At 42.9% G+C, this 22,380-nt stretch overlaps 1 protein-coding gene across 3 annotated transcripts in view; it reads right to left on the reverse strand.

Annotated features, from left to right (window-relative positions):
* Window positions 1–398: 398 nt before the first annotated feature.
* The window catches only part of Susd1 (sushi domain containing 1), a 139,922-nt gene continuing 117,940 nt past the window's right edge, over window positions 399–22,380 (reverse strand). The window contains exons 14-15 of one of the 3 annotated variants that reach the window (XM_042696978.1): window positions 20,348–20,450; window positions 399–881 (exon numbers count right to left, since the gene is read on the reverse strand). In XM_042696978.1, coding sequence (XP_042552912.1) covers window positions 20,386–20,450 — 65 coding nt within the window. In that variant the 3' untranslated portion in view covers window positions 399–881; window positions 20,348–20,385. Of the gene's footprint in view, window positions 882–6,085; window positions 6,427–20,347; window positions 20,451–22,380 lie in introns of those variants that run through there. The other 2 variants (XM_042696988.1, XM_042696997.1) reach the window with 2 other exon arrangements.

The raw sequence follows: 22,380 nt of genomic DNA on the forward strand, positions 1-22,380 counted from the left end.
CACTCACTTAAAATTTAATTATAAGTTCCTTAATCATTATTAAATATTATTGTTTAATTCCCGCTTACTCTCCCATTCCCACACAACCAACCAGTCATCTAGTGTCTGTCTCTGTGGATTGATATTTTATTTCTCATCCTGGGTATTTTATTGCAGTGTAGTCATTCAGCACGGGTCTTTTCTGTCTAGCTTTTTTCAGTTAGTTTTTTTTTTGGGGGGGGGGGGGTAAAATAGGACTTGAACTCAGTATCTGATGCTTGTTTTCACTCATTGGCTGGCACTCTACCCCCTGAGCCACACCTCCAACCCCTCAGTACGTGTTTAAGTTTCATTCATACTCAAGTGTTTAGCATTTTGTTATATATATAATTTTTATTAGAATCAATTCATTGCAAAGGGGGAAAGGTTCATTTTAACATGTCCAACTATGTATAGGATAGATCTTGATCAGAACTACTCTCTTGTTACTCACCTTCCCGACTCCCCTTCCCACTCCAAACCAGTCTCAGCTTCATTGTTCCATTGTCACACGTGTACATAAAGACTTTTAAACATATTTGCCCTCTTTTGCTGAATAGCATTCCAGATACGTGATTTTGAATGAAACAAGGTAATTATTCTGACCAGTGGGTCCCTGCTCTGAATGTCACCTGGAGATGGCGTCGCCCTGCTCTGTGAATAAACTTTCGCCAATTCTGTGTTGATAGAGGAGGGTAGCACTGGGCCTCCTCATCGTCACTCAGCAACAAGGTGCCTCAGAAATCGGATGTCCTTGCTGTCCTGCAGGGAGCTGTGGGTCTCTTTATTACTCTGACAGTTGTTTCCGGGAAGAAGTTGGGTTCTCAGTTGCTCCTATACATTCCCAGTCTCCAAAAACAGAGCTGCAAAGAGAGCAGTTGTACAATAAACACTCATGAATAGAGCACAGAGGAAGGGTTGGATTTTTTTCCCTTTCACTCGGGCACAGAACTTGCCTTCATCCTAGCTGCCTGGAGCTGTGTACAGCAGCATTGCAGAGTTGGGCAAGCGCACAGGGAGAGATGGACGGTGCATCATGTCCCCAAGGCCCCAGTCCAGATGTCCTTCAGGTCATTTCCCCAGGATCATACTAGAAAGTGTAAAGGTTTCTTCCAGCAAGCTCTGGCTTCAAGAGCCTTCGGTAACTTTTCTCTTCAGACCAACAGGAAGAGTGCTTACCTCCAGAGCAGTACAGATTGAATATGGTACCAGAGCGGTTGCATATTCTGAAACAGAATCTGATTTTCTTTCTCCCAGTTCTTTATCTTCTTTTGCTTCTCTTTCTCTCCCAGCCCTTCCCTTTCTACTTCTCTTTAAGCCCAGAGAAGGGAATTGTGACCCTGCTGTAGAGTTTTGGCAAGAGTAATGTGCACACAACAACAAAGAAGTGTCCCAAGCTCTGTGGACTTAACTTGTTGCAGAACGGCAGACTAAGGCCTCTGAGCTCAACTTTGATATTGTCAAGATGTCGCAAGATGCAACAGGATGAGAGTAGCCGGGTGTCTTTGGTTGGTTTATGTACACGAAGTCTTAGAGAAGGACTTGCTTGGTTTCTTTGTTGTCATATTTTTAATTGTATATTAAGATGTGTAGATATGTTTAATTAAGATGTGTAGATTTCATATTCGAATCCAGATTTCTGATTTTTCTTGAAAAAATAAATGGACTGGTCCCTGAGTCCATGATTATTAAAGGTAATGCCCAAAGGGAATCATTCTCAAATCTACAGGAAACAGATGGGTTGCTCAGAGATACCAATTGTACAGTTGGGTGAAGGGGTTGTTTTTCTGATTATCTCCACTATAGGACGCAGCGCTGAGAACCACCTTAACCAGCTCCCAGCGAGGTAGATAGAGCCCCTATGCCCCACAAATGAGCATCTCCCCTGAACTCTGCCTCCTCACCTCTTCCTAATATTTTGACTTAATGTGTTTGAAGCTGTGAGTTTATTAGGCAGGTACTCTTACCACTTGAGCCATTCTAACAGACACATTTCTTTTTTGCATTGATTGTTTTGAGATTAGGTTCTTGTTTTAGTCTAGGCTAGCCTAGACTGTGATCCTCCTATTTGTGATTCCCTTTACATCCAGCAATTACATCCAGCCATTGATTGAAACGGAGTTTCAAGCCTTGATCCATGATTCTGTGATCTCCACCATCCAAGAAGCTAGGACTAAGGCTTGAGCTACCACACCCAGCTTGCTAACAAATACTGTCCTTATGGCCCTGACTGGCTTCCCTCCTCTGCCAGGATGAGGACATCCATCCCAGCTTCACTGATTCTAGCTACTCCAAGTCAACAACTCACACTGTGAACCCTGACTCTGGCCTAAAACACAGACTTTTCTGAGTAAAGTTACCAAGGGGCTCCTGATAAAACCTGAACATTACGGAGCACATGTCAGTAGGTTTCCATGACTTTCTGGTAGACTGGGGGGTAGGGCTTTGGGAACTGCATTAAAGCAGGAACCACACCCGCATCTATCTTGTTCACTGCTGTATCTCCAGGGCCTAAACATCCTCATTATGTAGAACAATAATCAATGATTCAATGAATAAGTAAGTTAATGGGGAATAGAGACCAGAGAGGCAAAAGCTTTAAGCTCTGTAACCTTCTAGAAATGTTGGTTTTGTGATCTGTTTCTCTTTAGTGAGTAGTAATAATGTCATTAAAAGCAAAAAAAGGCATTAATAATGCCATTAATAATGCTCATAAGCTAGAAGTGGGGCAAACTTCCTCTGAACCACAGTCAGCTTTGTGTAGAAAGACTCCCCAAGATAGAGCCACTTGGATGGCTACTGGGTACTGAGAGGTAGGGAGGACAGATGGCTATGACAAATGGAAGTCAGGGACATGACAGCCACAAGCCCACTCCAGCCCATTTGTCCAGGAAGATGACTCATGCACTCCCTTTGGGCAGTGGAATCCAGACCCCCAAGTGCTTTTGAGCCAAAGTTAATTCCAGCCAGTATCAACCAGTTTCTTGAGGTTGAGGCTTACTATGATCTGTCTGGAAATATGTGCTTCCCTGATGCTAGTGTGCAGCAAACCTGAGGTTCCTGAGCTAGGGGCAGAGCTGAGAACGTTGGGATCTGTGAGGATGCTACTCCTGCATCCCTGCCTCACCTGGAGATGCACTAGCACGGTGCTGTGTGCCATGGCTGCACCATGGCACCAACTTGGGAGTCTCCTCTCTCACTTGCTACAGAGTTACATACAAAGATACGTATCAGTCTGGGATAGCGATCACTGTAACTAAAATGTTTTGCTTCATTTGAGCAGGCACTGAACCGTCTTCAGTAACTCATTGGAGAGGACATGTGAAATCATTTTTCTCCATCTTTCAAATGAAAAAAACAACAACAACAATAGGCTTCAAAAGCTCAGGCGAGTTTCTCAAGGTCTCCAACCAATGAATGGTAACCAAAGTCAGGAAACGCCTCCACTTCCACATCCTCTTATAAAGCTGAAGGGCTGAGGAAGGAGATGCATATGTAAGGGTTTCCTCTGGCGCCTAACCATGCGTGAGCCAGCCCTCCCCAGGGAAGGGAAACTGACATCTGTGTGGAATGCAGGCAGCTGTCCTGTCCCCAGTTCCCAGCTGGTGGGGAACATAGTGGTTCCAATTAGAATCTGGTATCTGGCACTTACAATACCAGGGCACTGGCTTGTGGCTTCAGAACTACCCCGACTCAAGGCAGAAAGAAGTCCTTTCTCAATGGTTCCTAAAAGGAGTCCAGAGGCTCTCACTTAGTCTCAGGGGGCCCAGGGATTGGTTGGACATAAAGAACTCCTCCTCACCATTATCCACCCTGCCCACATTTTCTTTCTCTGGAAAAACTCCCTCTAGACCTTGACTAATGGGGTCCCTGCTCTGAACAAAATCAGCCACTGAGCTACAGACCCAGAGAACAAGCACTCACCACCCAACAGTCTCCTGCTTCTCAGACCTGGGTTCGAACTGCCCTTAAGAACACCACCAAACCACCTGAGATGAATACCATCTGGAAAATTCTACCCTGTGGTGCATGGATCTGCTATGAAGTCTGATCTAATGCCACCAAACTTTCTGATCTAAAACTAGGAAGTGTACATATATTAATTCTCAGAAGTGTACATATATTAATTCTCGGGGACATTTTCTTCTGGCAGAGTGAAAACGCAAGTCTTTTTTTTTTTTTAACATAAGGTCCTGCTATTTAGCTCAAGCTGGCCTGACACTTGTAATCTTCCTACATCTGCTTCCCATGTGCTGGAATGACAAGCATGTACCACCACTGGCATCACAGTAAGTTTTAAACTCAGCCTTTTCTCACCCTGTCTTCAAACCTTGAGACCTCCATTCTTGTTCCCAGCCAGTCAGATCTTTATCCTCCTTAACAGCCTTCCTTGACAGCTAACAATCTGCCTTATTTATTCTTGTGCTTATTCTGTTTACCAAGGTAAAATATGTACACTATGGTTTATGAAGATCAAACTGGCAGCCCTTGCTGATGGTCTCAATATGGAGGAATGAGGAACAATGGACATTTTTGGTGTAAACTTGTGGATAAAGAGAAGAGGAAAGGAAGGAAGTTTCTAGCAGGTGACTTATAATTCCACTTCCTGAAAAAGGGGGTATCCTATCCAAAAAATGTATGAAAAGGAAGCGAAAATCCAAACTACTTAAAATCAAGGTGAGGCAGCTGAGTGCTAGTGGGTCAGACCTATAAATCCTAGCTACTCAGGAGGCTGAGATCTGAGGATCTCTGTTCAAAGCCAGCCCTAGCAAGAAAGTCTGTGAGATGCTTTGTCTCCAATTCAGCACTGAAACAGCTTGAAGTGGAGCTGTGGCTCAAGTGTTAGAGTGCTAGCCTTGAGTACAAAAACTCAAGGACAAGCCGAGCAACGGTGGCTCATGCCTGTAATCCTAGCTATTCAGGAGGCTGAGATCTGAGGATCACAGTTCAAAGCCAGCCCAGGCAGGAAAGTCTGTGAGACTCTTATTTCCAATAAACCACTAGAAAACTGGAAGTGGCACTGTGGCTCAATCGGTAGAGCGCTGGCCTTGAGCTGAAGAGCTGAGGGATAGCACCCAAGCCCAGAGTTCAAGCCCCAAGACCGACAAAAGAAAAAACAACAAAACTCAAGGTCAGCACTCCATCCCTGAGTGCAAGCCCTAAGCAAGACCAGAACACATACACAGACACACACAAAGTGGAGGTGAGAGGCCATGGTGGATTGAGGGACTCCTAGAACTACTGGAAAGATCTGAGAGTAGTAGGGGGCAAGGGCAGCAGGAAGAAAGGTGCACACTACACCATGTTCTTGGGTAGCAATGAAACCAAGTAATATATATAATCCATAGGAAACTTGGCACCTAGTATAGCTGTTTTACCAAACATTGAAAAGAAAACACACAAAACCAAGTGGCCCTGGTAGGGCTGATCCTGAAACAGCTGTGTGTTACTGTGCCAGGCAAGTAATATGTGTTAAAGGTTGTCTCTTAACAAAAGAAATACTTCAAGGGGCTGGGAAGGTGGCTCAGTGGTAGAGTGCTTGCCTTGCATGCATGAGGCCCTGGGTTCGATTCCTCAGCACCACATAAGCAAAAAAGAAAAAAGCTGGAAGTGGCGCTGTGGCTCAAGTGGTAGAGCGCTAGCCTTGAGCTGAAGAGCTGAGGGACAGCACCCAGGCCCAGAGTTCAGGCCCCACGATCGGACCAAAAAAAAAAAAAAAAAATACTTCAAGAGCACGAATAGGCTAATCACAAACATGTAACACAGATAAGGTGGTAAGAGAGCCATTTAGGAGAAGTGAAAATGTTCTAGAGCCTTGAAAGTTAGATGTCTAACAGATGTCTCTCAGGAATATAGGCAGGTTTTGTAAACTAGTATAACAGACATTTTACTGTTGTGTGCACAGTATAAAGGTCACATTGTTCTCATGAGTGAGAATGTAAAAAGGGGTGACATGGATCAAGACACATTGTATTCATAAACTGCATTATTGAATGGCAACTCCTTTGTGCAACTACTTTAAGATAATAAAAATATTTATAAAAAGAGAAATGTCATATTTGTTTATTTCAACAAGTAAGATAGATTCATGCAAGAATCTCACCAACTTGAGGAGTGGCATATTCAACCTAGCTCAAAATCCAGATGTTCCGTTATTTTGACATCCTGTCATCACACACTAGCACAGGTGCACAAGGATCCTGCAGAGCTCCTGACATGGCCTGAGGCAAACATGCCATCCAGGAGATGAGTTCTCAGATGCTGCTTTCCATTGTTTGTCTCTCAAGTGTTACTTTCCAGAGGCTCAAGAATGCCTCTCACAGAAATATGGGCCACTGTGCTGGAAATGTAGCTCAATGATACAGCACTTGCTCAGCATGCATGTGGCCATGGGTTCAATCTGCAGTACTGCAAAAGAAGAAAAAAAAACTACATGCCATAGAGCCAAAAGCCATTTCCTCCAACCAAAGAGCATAAAATACTCCTCAGACATGTTCAAAAATCTCTGTTCTCAAATGTAGCAGTGGTACTCACTGTACACTATGTGGAAAATGACGTATACAACTTGCAGGTGAAGATGGGAGGGAAAAACTGGGAGAGAGTGAGAGAAGGGGTAACATTGGGTGACATTGTTTAAAAAGAAAAGTACTGGGGCTGGGAAGGTGGCTCAGTGGTAGAGCGCTTGCCTTGCATGCCTGAGGCCCTGGGTTCGATTCCTCAGCACCACATAAGCAAAAAGAAAAAAGCTGGAAGTGGCTCTGTGGCTCAAGTGCTAGAGCGCTAGCCTTGAGCTGAAGAGCTGAGGGACAGCGCCCAGGCCCAGAGTTCAGCCCCACAACTGGACCCCCCCCCAAAAAAAAGACATGTACTCTTTACCTGACTTATTAACTAACTTCTCTATATATTGCCTTTAGAATAACAATTAAAAAATTCTCTGTTCTCAGGGATCTAGCTCCTGTGTCCTGAACTTAGGTTTCAGAGTTCTGGAGTCGAATTTTTGCTGCATCCTTGGTCTTTAGCCCAGCAACACAAAATAGTAAGCCAAAGCTTAGGCCAAGGAAACTCTGAAGGCCGATTGCTTCCTTGGCACGAGGAAAATAAAGGCAAATGACAGGAAGAACAACACCTTTGTCACTTTCTCAATAAACTGCCTTGCTGCACTGATGCAGAGCGGTCAGTGTTTGCAAGGGATAATGAGTAGCTTGGAAAGAGGGGGCTAGCTTGAACAGGGGGTCCTTTTCCTCTTTTGAAGGTGAAAGCATGAGGAAGGGAAAGCTGCAGAAAAAGAAAGCATAGATTAATGAAAACCAATGAGACAGAAACTACTGGCTGTCAAGACCAGTAAAATAACGCAGAGACCCAGAGTCTCTTGCTAAGGGACTGGTGAATCACAGAGCAGGAAGAGAGGCTTCTACCACCCAGAACTCCTTGAGCTGTCCAGTAGCTTCCCCCAGAGAGAAACAGCCACTGTGTAATCCCTCAGCCTTCCCCATTCCCTATGGTCATCTAGGTGGCCTTAAGAGCTCCCTTCCTAGCTGGGCATCAATGGCTCATGCCTATAAACCTAGCTACTCAGGAGGCTGAGATCTGAGGATCATGGTTCAAAGCCAACCCAGGCAAGAAAGTCCGTGAGACTCTTATCTCCAATAAGCCACCAGAAAACTGGAAGTAGCATTGTGGCTCAAGTGGTAGAGCACTAGCCATGAGCTGAAAAATCTGAGGGAGAGCGCGCAAGCCCAGAATTCAATCCGCATGACTGACCAAAAAAGAAAAGAGCTCCCTTTCTACCAGGGCCTTGGGTGTTCCTCTTCCATGTTCCCTCCTTCCACGTCCCTCTTAAATCTGATGGTTCCTGTTTCACCTCTTATCCCAGTGTTGGACTCTTGAATTTACATCTGCTTCCAGACTCCGCTCCCCAGCGCAGGAATCATGCCATGATTTTTTTTTTTAATTTTTAATCCTCACACTGAAGCTTTAGATCCTTCCTACTAACCCTGTTTCTCTGGCTGGCATCAGAGAGATAGCCTGGGATAAATGCCTATTAGTCTCTCAGAAGCCAAGGTCAGGCCTCTATCTTTATGCCAGGCACCTGTCCATGTTTGGTATGACCGCTCTGGCTTGTTAGATATTTCTGTGGTCTGGCTTCATCCTGCCCTTTTCCAGGAACTTGAGCAATTGATTCTCTAGCAGTTACAAATTCTCCTTGCTCAAATAAAGGAGAGAACAGGGGCTATTCCCAGTGCCAAGATGCTGGGCCCACCGCTAATGGACCATCTGCCCCTAGGCTAACAGCACCCTCTAGTGGTAGTGACATCACTGCAATTAAGGGCACTAATGGTCAGAGTACATCATTTTTTGTGTTTATTTTCTACAGTCTTCTGTGCTCTATTTTGTAATGGTCACAGTACATCATTTTTTGTGTTTATTTTCTACAGTCTCCTGTGCTCTATTTTGTAGTTAAGTCTCCTGTGTTCTATTTAACTTTGCATAAACTCACTGATGAGGACAGTCCTGCTACACTGAGCTGGCACTTGCCCTTTCATTCCTTTTTTTTTTTTGTCAGTCCTGGGGCTTGAACTGTGGCCTGGGCGCTGTCCCTCAGCTCTTCAGTTCAAGGCAAGCACTCTACCACTTGAGCTACAGCGCCACTTCTGGTTTTCTGAGTGGTTTATTGGAGATCAGAGTCTCATGGACTTTTCCTGCCTGGGATGGCTTTGAACTGCGATCCTCAGATCTCAGCCTCCTGAGTAGCTAGGATTACAGGTGTGAGCCACCAGTGCCCAGCTGCCCCTCTATTCTTTAGGTCCCAGAGCACTTGAGCTGTGTATTCAGTAGTGTTGAGTGGTAGTTATAGGAAGAAAAAGCTACAACAGAGTGCTAGAGTGGATGTTTATTCCTTTTAAGGCCTTAAAACACCGAAGAAGCCTACATTGAGATAGCACATTCCCCAATTTGGTGGTTTCCAAACTGGGATTCACAAGGCAACACGTTGAGCTCTTTGAACTATTTCCAATTGTCCATTCTACCTAATCTAAGACACCATCAATGCAAAATATAACATTACTTTATGAGAAAGAAAATGCTGCCTCTTTTTTTTCTTTCTTGGAACAAGTTTTACTGTATGTATTCAGATTCGTCTTGAACTCCTGATCCTCCTGCTTCAGTTTCCTGAGGTCTGGGATTACAGGCTCGAGTACAGTGACTAGCTGAGATAGCATTTTCAACCAAGTTTCTCAACCTCAACCTTAAGAGAGCAAATTCTACCTCCATCACTTCTCTCCCTTTCCCTTCCATATTGCCATCCTCTTCCTGCACCAGGTTCTGCTTCCTCTCAGGGTTGAGTTCTGTTTTTCTATGGCACTTTGTAAGTCCTGGAACTCTCACCCAGGAATGTATGACTCAGCTTCAGTGGACCAGACACTCCATTCAGGCAGCTGATGGATCCTGAAGAAAGGGCATCTGGACTAAGCCTGCTTTCTCTTTACCGCCAACTGTCCCTTACACTTGACGATCCCTACTTGGCAGCTGCCAGTGTCAAATGACTGAGAAAAAGAAACCCTCCATTTACATCAAGTCACGGTGCCTTATTTCAGGCCACAGCAGCTAAGGCCTGTGAAGCAAAAAAAAAAAAAAAAAAGGTTTAAAAAAATCAGCATGTCTCATATACCTAATTCCATCTCCTTTTCCCTTGTTGTTGGACAAGTTGATCTGTAAAATGTTTCTGTGAAAGGTATGTGATTGTTTTCTTTCTGGCCAAGTAATTGGCATTATTAAGATTCCTTGGATAACCAGATTCTAATTAAGCAAGGCAGATTAAAAAAAAAAACAAACATACCACCAAACCCAGAGTAAAAAGAATGTTTTTTCAAGAAGCATAAAGTAACATCAACAAAGAGAATTATAGCAGATTCAGATAGCAGTAATTATCTTTGAAATGTAAAGTTTAGGGGCCAGGCATCGTAGCACACGCCTATGATCCCACGCTATGACGGAGGCTTAATAAATAGGAGGATTGAGTTTGCAACATCACAAGACCTTATCAGAAAAATAACATGAAAAAGGCCTGGAGGAGTGGCTCAAGTAGTAGAGTACCTGCCTAGCAAACACAAGGCCCTGAAATCCCAGGAGATCTGAAAAGAAAAGAGAAAAAATAAAGACTGTAAAGATAATAAAAAAAAAAAAAAAGGAAGGCGATATGCCTGTAGGAGGAAGTCAGGAAGAAATAAACTACTCTCAGGGAAGGCTTGGAAACACTAAGAAGCCAGGAAACAGCTGAGCAGTTGTGAACTGTCACACACCCCTGTTCATGTGTGTCTTGCTATGAACCCTAGGCTGTCTTTGAACTCACGATGCTCCTGTCTCAGCATCCCAAATGTCGGCATGACACGGGTGTACCACCATGCTCCCTCTCTCCACTCCTCCTTTTGCTTTTTAAGAAAAAGACATTGACACCCATGTGTTAAGAAATAGAATACCACACAGCTCTGTCTTAAGATAGATTTATATTATTCCTTCTTTGCTATAGTCAAACTGACTTATATTGTCTGCATTATCTTGACTTTGTATTCTCCCTGCATTTCCATTCTTTCACAGACTAGACTCTGCCCTCTCCTACGTCCCTTCAACTGCTCTTGTACTGGCTAATCCAATGGGTACTTGGAGAGCCATCCATTGGTCTGTCTTCAGCCTATGACTTGTCCATCCTTTTCTCTTTCCTAATCTCTATGGTCTTTGATGATGTCTTATTTCACTCTCTCTTTTTTTTTCTTTTTGGTTAGTTGTGGGGTTTGAACTCAATGCTTGGGCCCTGTCCCTGAGCCTCTTTGTGCTCAAGGCTAGTGCTCTACCACTTTGAGCCACAAAGAGTCTCATGGGGACTTTTCTGCCTGGGCTGGCTTTGAACCATGATCCTCAGATCTCAGCCTCTTGAGTAGCTAGGATTACAGAGATGAGCCAGCAGCGCCTGGCTTCTTATTGCTCTTTTGTGGCCTTCTTACCATGCTCTTTCTTTCCTTTAAATGTTGGTGTTCTTGAGATTCCATTCTGTTCTTTCTGTCTACAAATTATTTATGCATTTATTTGACATTCCACAAAGGTTTCCTTTTTTCCCCCTTTTCTCTTTGTTTGTAAAGTGTAGTTTTGGTGGTCTTGAGGGCCTCATGCTTGCTAGGCATGCAATCTACCACTTGAGCCATGCTTCCCAGTCCTTTTATTGTTTTGTTATTTTTCAGGTAAAGTCTTGGATTTTGCCTAGAAGCAGCTTCTGACTCAGGTCTTCCTACCATGGTCTCCTATGTGGCTGAGAGCACACGCACATGCCACCATGCTTGGCTTATTGATTGAGGTAGGGTCTTACTAACTTTTGCCTTGGGCTGACCTCAAGCTGTTCTGTTGACCTTACCTCCTGAGTAGCTGGGAGAGGTGTGAGTCACCACCTCAGCTTCCACCAAGTTTTTCCATGTCTGTATCGAACTCAGATAAATTATTTTCTTGACCACCTTTGATCTCAGAGAAACTATAATGCTGACTGCGTAGTTTGGATCTTAAATATTCTAAGGTCCATGCACTGAAGTCTTGATCTGTCATAGCATTGTTGGGTGGTGGAACCTTTAAGAAGTTGGACCTAGTGGGAGGTATCTAGGTCATTGGGGGCTTGCCCTTGAAGGTTATAAGGGTATACTCCTGCCTACTTGTTTGCTCCCACCATGATATGCTACCTTGCTACAGGCCCAAAAGCACATCATGGACTGGAACCATTAAAACAATAAAACAAAATAAATCTTTTTTTGGGGGGGGGTGGGGGGAGGTGGTCATAGGGTTTGAACTCTGGGCCTGGGTGCTTTCCCTCAGCTCTTCAGCTCAAGGTGAGTACTCTACCACTTAAGCCACATCGCCACTTCCGGTTTTCTGGTGGTTAATTGGAGATAAGAATCTCAAGGGCTTTCCTGCCCAGGCTGGTTTTGAATCACAATCCTCAGACCTCAGGCTCCTGAGTATCTAGGATTACAGGTGTGAGCCACCGGCACCCAGCTAAATCTTTTCTCTATACACGTTAGTTTCTCAGGCACTTGTTATAGCAACCAAAAGCTGGCTTACATGCTGACTCTTTCTGTCTCTGTCTCTGTCTCTCTGTCTCTCTGTCTCTCTGTCTCTCTCTCTTTCTCTCTTTCTTTCACTCATTTCTCACTGTAGCACAAAATATCCCAAAATGTAGAAGCTAAAAACAACCATTTATTTTTTCATGATTACTGAAAAAAGTTGTTGGTGAGATTTCTTTTGGCTAGTATAATATACTTTGGCAAGGAAAGAAAGAAAGAAAGAAAGAAAGAAAGAAAGAAAGAAAGAAAGAAAGAAAGAAAGAAAGAAAGGAAGGAAGGAAGGAAGGAAGGAAGGAAGGAAGGAAGGAAGGAAGGAAGGAAGGAAGGAAGAAAGAAAGAAGGAAAGAAAGAAAGAAAAAGAAAGAAAGAAACAAACAAACAAAGAAACAAAGGAAGAAAGAGGGGCTGGGAAGGTGGCTCAGTGGTAGAGTGCTTGCCTTGCATGCCTGAGACCCTGGGTTCGATTCCTCAGCATCACATAAGCAAAAAGAAAAAAGCCGGAAGTGGCGCTGTGGCTCAAGTGGTAGAGCGCTAGCCTTGAGCTGAAGAGCTGAGGGACAGTGCCCAGGCCCAGAGTTCAGGCCCCACGACTGGACCCAAAAAAAAAAGAAAGAAAGAAAGAGAAAGAGAGAGAGAAAAAGAGAAAGAGAAAGAGAAAGAAAGAGAGGAAGGAAGGAAGGAAGGAAGGAAGGAAGGAAGGGAGGGAGGGAAGAAGGAAGGAAGGGATGGAAGGTGGGAGGAAGGAAGGAAGGGAGGGAGGGAGAGAGGGAGAGAGGGAGGGAGGAAGGAAAAGAAGAAAAAGAATCTGGCCAGGCTCAGGCTTTATGGGACAGCTGTCTCACACTCCTATACCAAAACTGAAGGTGAAGAATTCCCTATCTGGAGGTCCCGGAGTCGTCTGCCATGTGCTATTGCCATGGAAACCCAAGCAGATGGCAGACACACACACACACACAGCAGGAGTCAGAAGTGACACAGTTTCACCTGCTGAGCCAGCCAAGAGGAGATCAAGGGCCAGCCTGGAAGGCACGAAGAGCTTGAGACCCAGGCCTAGATCAAGAACTACCTACCTTGTGCTGCCACCGTGCTGCTTCTGCTTCGGTCATGCTAAGCTTTGTGCTCCTGTTCAACATCACAGACGTAGCTGAATGACTAAAGATACATACTCCAGAACAAGTGACTGGGAAAACAAGCAAACAACTACCTACTCCTGCCTATTTGCCATAGGACTTTCTTGTTCCAAAGACCAAAGACATGGTCAGACATGGAGCAAGTCATTACATTTTGGAAAAAAATTGAGACAGTATAGCTAATGTCCACAAGGACTGAGTATGTGTGGCAGATGGTGATCTCAAATGTGGCCATAATAACAGCAACTGCACCATCATCCAATAGTGGCACAATCTGAGTGCAAAGTGACAAAGGCTCCTGCTGTTGGTGCAGCTGCAAGCTCTTGCTGAGTCTTTGGGTACAAGATGTGACACTGATCGTTAGCAGTTGCAAGCTAAAGTTTTCATTAAAATGGAAACCAAAAGAAGGTTCAGTGAAGCTGGGCTGCTGGTGGCTCTCCCCTATAGTCTAGCTACTCAGGAAGCTGAGATCTGAGGATCGTGGTTCAAAGCCAGCCAGAGCAGGAAAGTCTGTGACTCTCCTCTCCAATTAACCACCAAAAAACCCCAGAAGTGGTGCTGTGGTTCAAAGTGGTAGAGCACTAACCTTGAGTGAATAAACTCAGGGGCAGCACCCAAGTCCCAAGTTCAAGCCCCACCACAACTGACCCCCCCCCCAGAAAATGCAATGTCACAGGAAAGGATACCTATTTTGTTCAATTTTTTTCTTTTCTTTTTCTAGATCCAAGACTGGGACTCAAACTCAGTACCTGCGGCTGCTTTCATTTATTGGCTAGTGCTGTACCAACCCCAAAAGGGTTGGTTATTACTTTTCTTTTCCTATCGGTGCAATTTTTAAATAAAAAAGAATGTCCCTCTCAGGTACTTTAGTACACAGAGTTACATGGAGACAGTATGATCTCAGAATGGTGCTTAGATGTTGTTCCTCCTCCAGCACTCTGTCATTTTGTTGTTTTATGATGCTTTATTCCGATTCCTTCTTTGCTAATCTCCCATGGGCTCCAGGAGGCTGTTGGAAGTACCCAAATCCAGTGGCCTCCCCTGAAGTGGGAGCGAGTCACTCCACAGCCATTCATCTCTCAAAGATGCAGGGAAGAGCCACAGCAGAGCCTTTCTCCTACACTCAGAGACCCTGGTTTCTTAACCATCAAAGCCTTTGGGCAAGAGGACCTTGTGCATACTAAGCCAACATTCTACCATGGAAATGCATCTCATCTTCAGATAGAGATGCAAAATCATGGGAACTATTGTAGGAACTTAGCATGTTTCAGCTTGCCTGGGTCTTATCTTTTCCTTCTCAGTTTTACTGATGTATAATTGATAAGAAACAATTATGTATAGAAATATCTATTTTTATATATATTTCAAAATATACAACATGATGTTTTGGTATAGGTATATTGTAAATTGATTATTCCAATCAAACTAATTAACATATCTATCACCTTGTATAGTTACCTCTGTGTGTGTGTGTGTGTGTGTGTGTGTGTGTGTGTGTGTGTGGCGAGAATAATTAAGATCTACTCTCTGAGCAAAAATTTCAAATATACAATGTATTAACTATGCTCACTATGATGGACATCAAAGATCTTGAACCTATTCATCTTTTTTTTTTTTGTCGGTCGTGGGGCTTGAACTCTGGGCCTGGGCGCTGTCCCTCAGCTCTTCAGCTCAAGGCGAGCGCTCTACCACTTGAGCTACAGCGCCACTTCCGGTTTTCTGGTGGTTTATTGGAGATAGGAGTCTCACGGTCTTTCCTGCCCGGGCTGGCTTTGAACCGCGATCCTCAGATCTCAGCCTCCTGAGTAGCTAAGATTACAGGCGTGAGCCACCAGCGCCCGGCTAAACCTATTCATCTTATAGCAGACAATTTATACACTTTGGCAACCATCATCCCATTTTAGATTTCACACACTCGTGATATTATGCTGTGGTTCTTTTTCTGTGTCTGGCTTATTGCATTTAACATAATGTCCTCTGCGTATTTCCAAGTTATTACAGTCTCTGAAGCAAAAAGTACAGAGGAATAAAAGATGAAAGGGAAATTCACCCTACTATCAAGAAAGATGTCTATCCTCCAAAGAGCATCCTCTAGACAGAGCCTCCCTTATCAGGATCTATGTCAACAGCAAGCCTCCATCCACCTTTCCTTTCAACACAGAAAGATATCTCAAGACTTAACTTCCACCATGTACTAAGTGAAGGCTTTGAAGGCATTCAGGGTCCACTTCTCCCATGGTTAACATGGCTGATCCCAATATAAGTAGATGCTTGCAATGGTTCTGGCACAGGGTAAGGATGGGTGGATAACAAAACTTCTCAACTATGCTCTCTTTTCTCCTATAATATGGGCATCTATTCTTCTTCCAATGTGCCAAAAAAAAAAAAAAATGGGGCTGGGAAAGTGGCTTAGTGGTAGAGTGCTTGCCTTGCATGCTTGAGGCCCTGGGTTCAATTCCTCAGCACCATATAAACAGAAAAAGTTGGAAGTGGCGCTGTGGCTCTAGTAGTAGAGTGCTAGCCTTGAGCTGAAGAGCTGAGGGACAGCGCCCAGGCCCAGAGTTCAGGCCACATGACCGATCAAAAAAAAAAGTGTCAAAAAAGAAGTTCAGATAAAATTGAAAGAAGGCTGCTTCAAATGTTTCATTTGGTTACTGAGGATGTTTTCTTCATAGAAAAATGCCACATATATTTTATTTTATTTTTTCTGCCAATTCTGGGGCTTGAACTCAGGGCCTGGGTGTTGTCTCTGGGCCTTTTTGCTCAAAGCTAAGCATTCTACCACCGCTCTACTTCCAGCTTTTTGTGAGTAAATTGGAAATAATCCCAGAAACTTTTCTGTCTGAGCTGGCTTCAAATTGAAGTCCAGCACCTGTTTTTATTTATTTCATTAATCCACTATGGATTTTATGTTTCAGACTTGGACATTGTACTATTATTATATGGCCAATGTGGCTTTTATGTCCTAGAAAATCAAGTTGAGCTTTCAAAGAGTTTGAGTCTTAATTTTATCAAAGTGATTTTTTTTCCTGAAAAAAAAAAAGTGAAAAAAGGAACATTGGTCAAAAGGTACAAAATTTCAGTTAGACAAGGCAAGTTCTATTTTATAGCACATGACTATTGTTAATAATAATGTATTGAATACTTGAAAACTTAAAAAGAGTAGATTTTAAACATCCCAATTACAGGAAAATGAGTATTTGAGATGATGGATATATTCATTCAATTGATAATGTATGCATATTAAAAGTAAATTGTTGTATATATATTATATATGCTGTCTATATATTGTATAGATATTGGAAAAAGTGAACTTATTGTATTACCTGATATATAATATATCATACATAAGTAAATTATATATAATCTATCTATCTATCTATATCTATCTATCTATCTATCTATTAGAAGTAAATTTATTATATTCCCCTTAGAACTTTTAGTCAAATAAGACCATAGCATCGAGAAAATAAGATTTGCAGCCAGGCGCTGGTGGCTCATGCCTGTAACCCTAACTACTCAGGAGGCTGAGATCTGAGGATCACGGTTCAAAGCCAGCCCAGGCAGGAAAGTCCATGAGATTCTTATCTCCAATAAACCATCAGAAAAGCAGAAGTGGCACTGTGGCTCAAGTGGTAGAGTGCTCGCATTGAGCTGAAAAGCTGAGGGACAGTGCCCAGGCCCTAAGTTCAAGTCCTATGACTGACAAAAGAAAAAGAAAAAAAGAAAGTAAGAGTTACAATAAATGATTTCACTTCTCTGAAGTAGTGATAGATGCTACAATATAAATTACCCTTGGCATGAATTTACAAATAAGCAGAATACTGTATAAACTTCTTGATGTTAAGTTTACATTACATTCCTTTGCAATGGATTAATGCAATGGATTGGAAGCCTTTGGAGTTTGGGAGATCTCATTTGTTTCAATTGGATCTTCTCTACTTCTCATTTTTTATTAGCTTTCATTGTGGTATTTCTGATCACACATGTACGCAATGTACATGAATCATGTTTACCCTCTCTATTACCTTTTCTTATTCTTCCTTCACTGGAAGCACTTTAAAACAATTTTACATAAAATAAACTTTTTGTTTGCATAAAATAAACTGTCAGCTACTTGGGAGGCTTAGATCTGGGGAATAATAGCACTATGTAATTATTATTTGTCAATTTGAAGTAAAATTTTAAAATACTTTTGGTTAGGAGGTAGAATATCTTCTAGCATAATGATCTCTTTTATACCTCTCTTATGACGAAAAAGAAACTAGTTGAAATGAAAGAAATATTTTAAAACAAAAATTTTTAAAAACACTTGCAGTGCTTGAACTATCTGACATATGCAGTCTGTATAAATAATACGATGAATATAGCCAGGCGCCAGTGGCACCTGCCTGTAATCTTAGCTACTCAGGAGGCTCAGATCTGAGGAACACGGTTCAAAGCCAGCCTGGGCAAGGAAAGTCCATGAGACTCTTATCTCCAATAAACCATTCAAAAACTGGAAGTGGCACTGTGACTCAAGCGGTAGAGTGCTCGCCTTGAGCTGAAGAGCTGAGGGACAGCGTCCAAGCCCAGAGTTCAAGCCCCACGACCGACAAAAAACAAACAAGCAAACAAAAAAAACGATGAATGAAAATGTCCTCAAGTTCTAAAACCCAGAACTTTCATTCGTTCTGACCACAAAGCATAAGCAGACATTCATAATGAGATGATGCCACATCTCCTGCCTACATGCCATCAACTTTTCTCTGCCCATTCTCCCATCTTCCACTCCTCACCTAGGCCAGGTACAATGACAGCCAGTGTGCTCTCTTTTTCTTAACTTTCCCACCTTTGATGCCTCCTGCTCATCAGACAACCTCTTAGAGCCCAACTGCACTAAGAATTCTATTTAGCCAGTTTTAAGAGCATCTAACTACTGACACAACGATTTCGAAATCCTTAACAAATATCATAAACTGGTGTGCCAATGAATATGAAAGTCTTGATGAAATAGAATATTCTCACTTCCTCCACAAACCCTACTAACCACAACACTGCAAATCTTCAACTCCTCACCTGAAGTTCTGAGGCAGGAAACATTCTCTTAGAACAAAGCTGTTGGCCAACTGCTCAGGCTTGGCAAGGCTGTTTGACCTCTTTCTCTACCAGAAAAATCCCAACAGTTCAAGTTACACTGCAAACCGCAGAGGGTACACCCATTCCTTTCAAGTGGTGTGAACCGGTCTCCTTCAAGCTCAGTTCCAACCCCACTCTTGGTCCTACAGGAAAGCCTAACCGAAAATAAGCTTGGAATGCAGAGACTAGAGGACAAAGAGCCCAGAGGTTGCCTTGTAAAATAATGAACTAAGAGAACTATAAGAGAAAACCAGCGGAGGAGTAGAATTCATCAGGAGGGGATGATGCATGTGCCATGGGAAAAAAAAATGTAAATTCCTTTACACCAAACTAACCAGTTATACACCCCTCTAGTGTCACCACTTCCAAGTTTTTGTTGCATAACTTATCATTGTATGCTTATGGTAAATTGGAGTACATCAGCACTTAGCTTACAGAAATGTGAACAGGAAGTGCATGGAGAACTGTTTTGCTAAGAGGAAGATTGTGATAGAATGACCTGTGAAAGAAGGAGTCCTGACTCACCTGGCTCACTTGGAGATAAGGTAACACCTGCCTTGGGTCTGAATCGCAAGATTGAAGCTAGTTTTCTTTTCTTTTTCTTCTCCTTTTTGAGTTTTAAAATGTCAAGTAAGAGACTGAAATGCATGCTTTATCTCAGATAAAGAATAGGTAAGTTTGAAAGCAGAAGCTAGTTATATAATCTTGTTTGTTTGTTTGTTTTTCATTGTCTGCCAGATAATGAAATCACCAAGATAGGTGGTGTTTGAAGACATAAATGGCATCTAAAATAAGAAAGAAATTTTGGGAGTAAATGTCACTTTACTTTTTCAAAAATAAATTTTAATATTTTTATAGAAAGGTCTACATTTTTATAACGTTTCTTTTTTTTTTTCTTCTAACATCTTTCAATATGTTGGAGTAAATCAGATTTTCCAAAGATGGTTATGCCAGTATGAGTCTTCATGACAAATTCTGATTATAGAAATGTGCAAATAACAAGTTTTATTTAAAAGATCCTGACGCTATTACATCTGAGTCATGATCCAAAATTCAGACCTTCCTATGTGACTGAAAGTCTTCATTCTGCCCCACGGAAATGGGAAAAGTCCTACAGTTCCCTGAGCTTGATTCTTGGTTTAGTACTAACTAGTTGCCTATGATGAATGACTTTACCTTCCTATCTCTGTATATTTATAAGTTAGGGATAGTAACTTTTCCTAGTTATAGAGTGATTGTCAATGAGGTTACTACATTACATTTCACAAAACCATTCGAAAACTCAGAATATACTAAGTTTATAGTGGCCAGTATCACTTAGATTAGTATAATTTATGATAACTATGTCATTTGGGGTGATAGAATCCTGGATGTTATATTTAAGAGGCAGAAACAGAAGGAAGCAAAAGGGAAAGTGGAGAATTATCTAAGTAACTTTGACGTTCTGTTTATGAGTTAGTAAGTAAGGGGCCTGGTATGGTAGTACACGCTGAGACTGAAGGGTCAAAATTTTAGTCTATCCTAGACTACATATTAAGACCCTATGGAAGAGCGGGGAGAAAAAAAGTAGGGGAAAAAAGGAAAGGAAAGGAAAGAAGGCAAGGCAAGGCAAGGAAAGGAAAGGCAAAGGAAGGGAAGGGAAGTAAAGAAAAGGAAAGGAAAGGACTGTGTGTTGACATTCCACTGTTGGCTCCTCTGCTGGCATTTCTAGGATAGCCCTGTCCCAACATGCTGTGGCAGGGCTGAACTGCCCTTAGGGGAGATGGCCTGATCCACATACTTTCATGGAGCTGAAGGTAGGAACAGATATATGTGTGCAGGAAAATACGGAAAGGAGAGCTCATAGAAATTCAAGGAAAGCTAACCCTAAAGAGAGAGATAAAAGGACCAAATGCAGAATAGTAATGGCATCGAGGACAAAGCACATATATTGCCATTTCCCCAAGACTAGGCCATTAAATAAATGAAACCGGCCACTCCTACCTTCAGCCTTGGTGCAGGAAGGAGGGCACCAAACTGGGTCAAAATCTGTAGAGGAATTTGTGCCAAGGAGAGCCCTGGTTGTGACTGCTGGTCCAGGAAGCAGCTGGGGAAGAGAGGAGGGAAAAGCAGTCTTGATTCACTCAGGGAGTGGGAGGTGAGCATCTGCCTCCTGTTTCCAACTGCATCTCATGTTTCTAGAAACTTCCCACATGTATCCTGTCCTATGCACCAAAATATACAGAGTCCTTTCCCATTATTGCCTGGAGGCCCCGATATTTTTATTTATGTCCCAGGAAAAGATGGTGTAAGGAGTAAAATTTGAACCTACTGCTGGTTCCAAGTCTCATGCTCTTTCCAACATCACCATACTGACTTCCATAGTGAAAAATGAACATTTTACCCCCCAAAAATCCCATTACTCCCCTAATAGTAGTCCCAGAAAAAAAGGGAAGGGAAATGGAACAAAGCAGGGCTTGAGACCTATAATAACAGGATGTGCTGAGCACAGCAGAATCCTAGGGTTCCCATATACACCAGTCATCTGCTCGCATTCTGCCTGTTTACAAGTCAGGAAATGAAGTAAGGGGGAAAATGACAGGCAAGCAAACTCTAGAAGTTTCCCTTAGTAGAGGTAGTTCTCTCACAGAGATAACACCAGTTATCAGCAGGTCGGAGGTGTGGTAAGGTTTCAGATAAGATGATCCTGTAGCTCACATCTCCTGGGGTCACACCAGATTGGAGGCCTACTAAGAGAAGGGAAGCCATGGGTTTGGGGGCAATCCTGGGAGACCAGCAGCCCCCTTTCTAGTCAGTTCCCCCTTTCTGCTTCAACGGCTTACATACAGATGCACAGATTCTTAGCTAGTAGATGGAGGCAGAAATACTTGGTTTAAATCGAAGCCTCAAAGTCCCTTCATAAGGTTGTTATAAAAAAACACAAGAGACATAGTGGTCTTTTCAAGAATTTCACATCAGCCTCCTTCTTCAGCTTCAGCTCAGACAAGCAGAATGCTTTACTCCGAAACATAGAATCTGACCCGGTCATCCACACAGAAATGTTGATTCCAAAGAAAAAAAAGTTCACAGACAACTTTTTGGGTTTTATGGTGCCAGTACTAGGGCTCAAACTCAGGTCCTTAGTACACTTGCTAGGCAGATGCTCTACTTGAGCCATGCCCCTAAGGCCCTTCTTTAGTGGTTTTAGACTAGTTATTAATGTAGAGCCAGCCTGATTCCTGTTGAGTCCTTCTGCACAGACTTGCTCACAGCTGTCCTAGGGACAAAGCCTCCATCTGAGAGTCCTTCATGGTGTTAAAGGGACAGTAAAGAGCAGGAAAGAGCCAGGTGCTGGTGGCTTACACCTGTAAGCTGTAATCCTAGAGATCTGAGGATCTCAGCTCAAAGTCATCCCAGGCAGGAAAGTCCATGAGACTCTTGTCTCCAATTAGCCAGCTGCAAGTGAAGCTGTGGCTCAAGGGGTAGAGTACAAGCCTTGAGTGAAAAAACTAAGGAATAGCAACCGCACTTTGAGTTCAAGATCCAGTACTGGCACCAGCCTCCCCTCCAACCCCCCCAAAAAAGAGCAGAAAAGAATTCAAGCAAGAGCCAGAATACAAGATTCTTGACTCCCAAATTCTGCTCCCAGCCTTTCAGACAGAGGTGACATCCCTCTTCCAACGGAGGAGGTTCAGAGTATGAGCCAACTATGTAGATTAAGGAAGTGAGAGGAGCATACTTCACAAGAAACAATACAAGCGGCATTGCTTTTATAAACAAATAAATCTGGAGAGTATATCTGAGGTTTGTTTTGCCTCCCCGAGAGATTCCTTTTCCAAAAAGTCAAGGCCATGCAGAAGAGGAGAAATTGTAGAATCTCCTGGGCAAAGTCAAATTAGCAGCCAAATGATCACCCGTGTCTGGTGCACTCAGAATGGGTTGGAACTTGGGCTGGCTTTATCTTTTATTGATTCAGATCATTATGTTGGGTTTGGGACTCCATATAATCCCACCCAATTCCATTGAGTCTCTGCCCT

Source organism: Dipodomys spectabilis, unplaced genomic scaffold, assembly GCF_019054845.1.
Source record: "Dipodomys spectabilis isolate Male_0828 unplaced genomic scaffold, ASM1905484v1 ptg000006l, whole genome shotgun sequence".
Lineage (NCBI taxonomy): Eukaryota > Metazoa > Chordata > Mammalia > Rodentia > Heteromyidae > Dipodomys > Dipodomys spectabilis.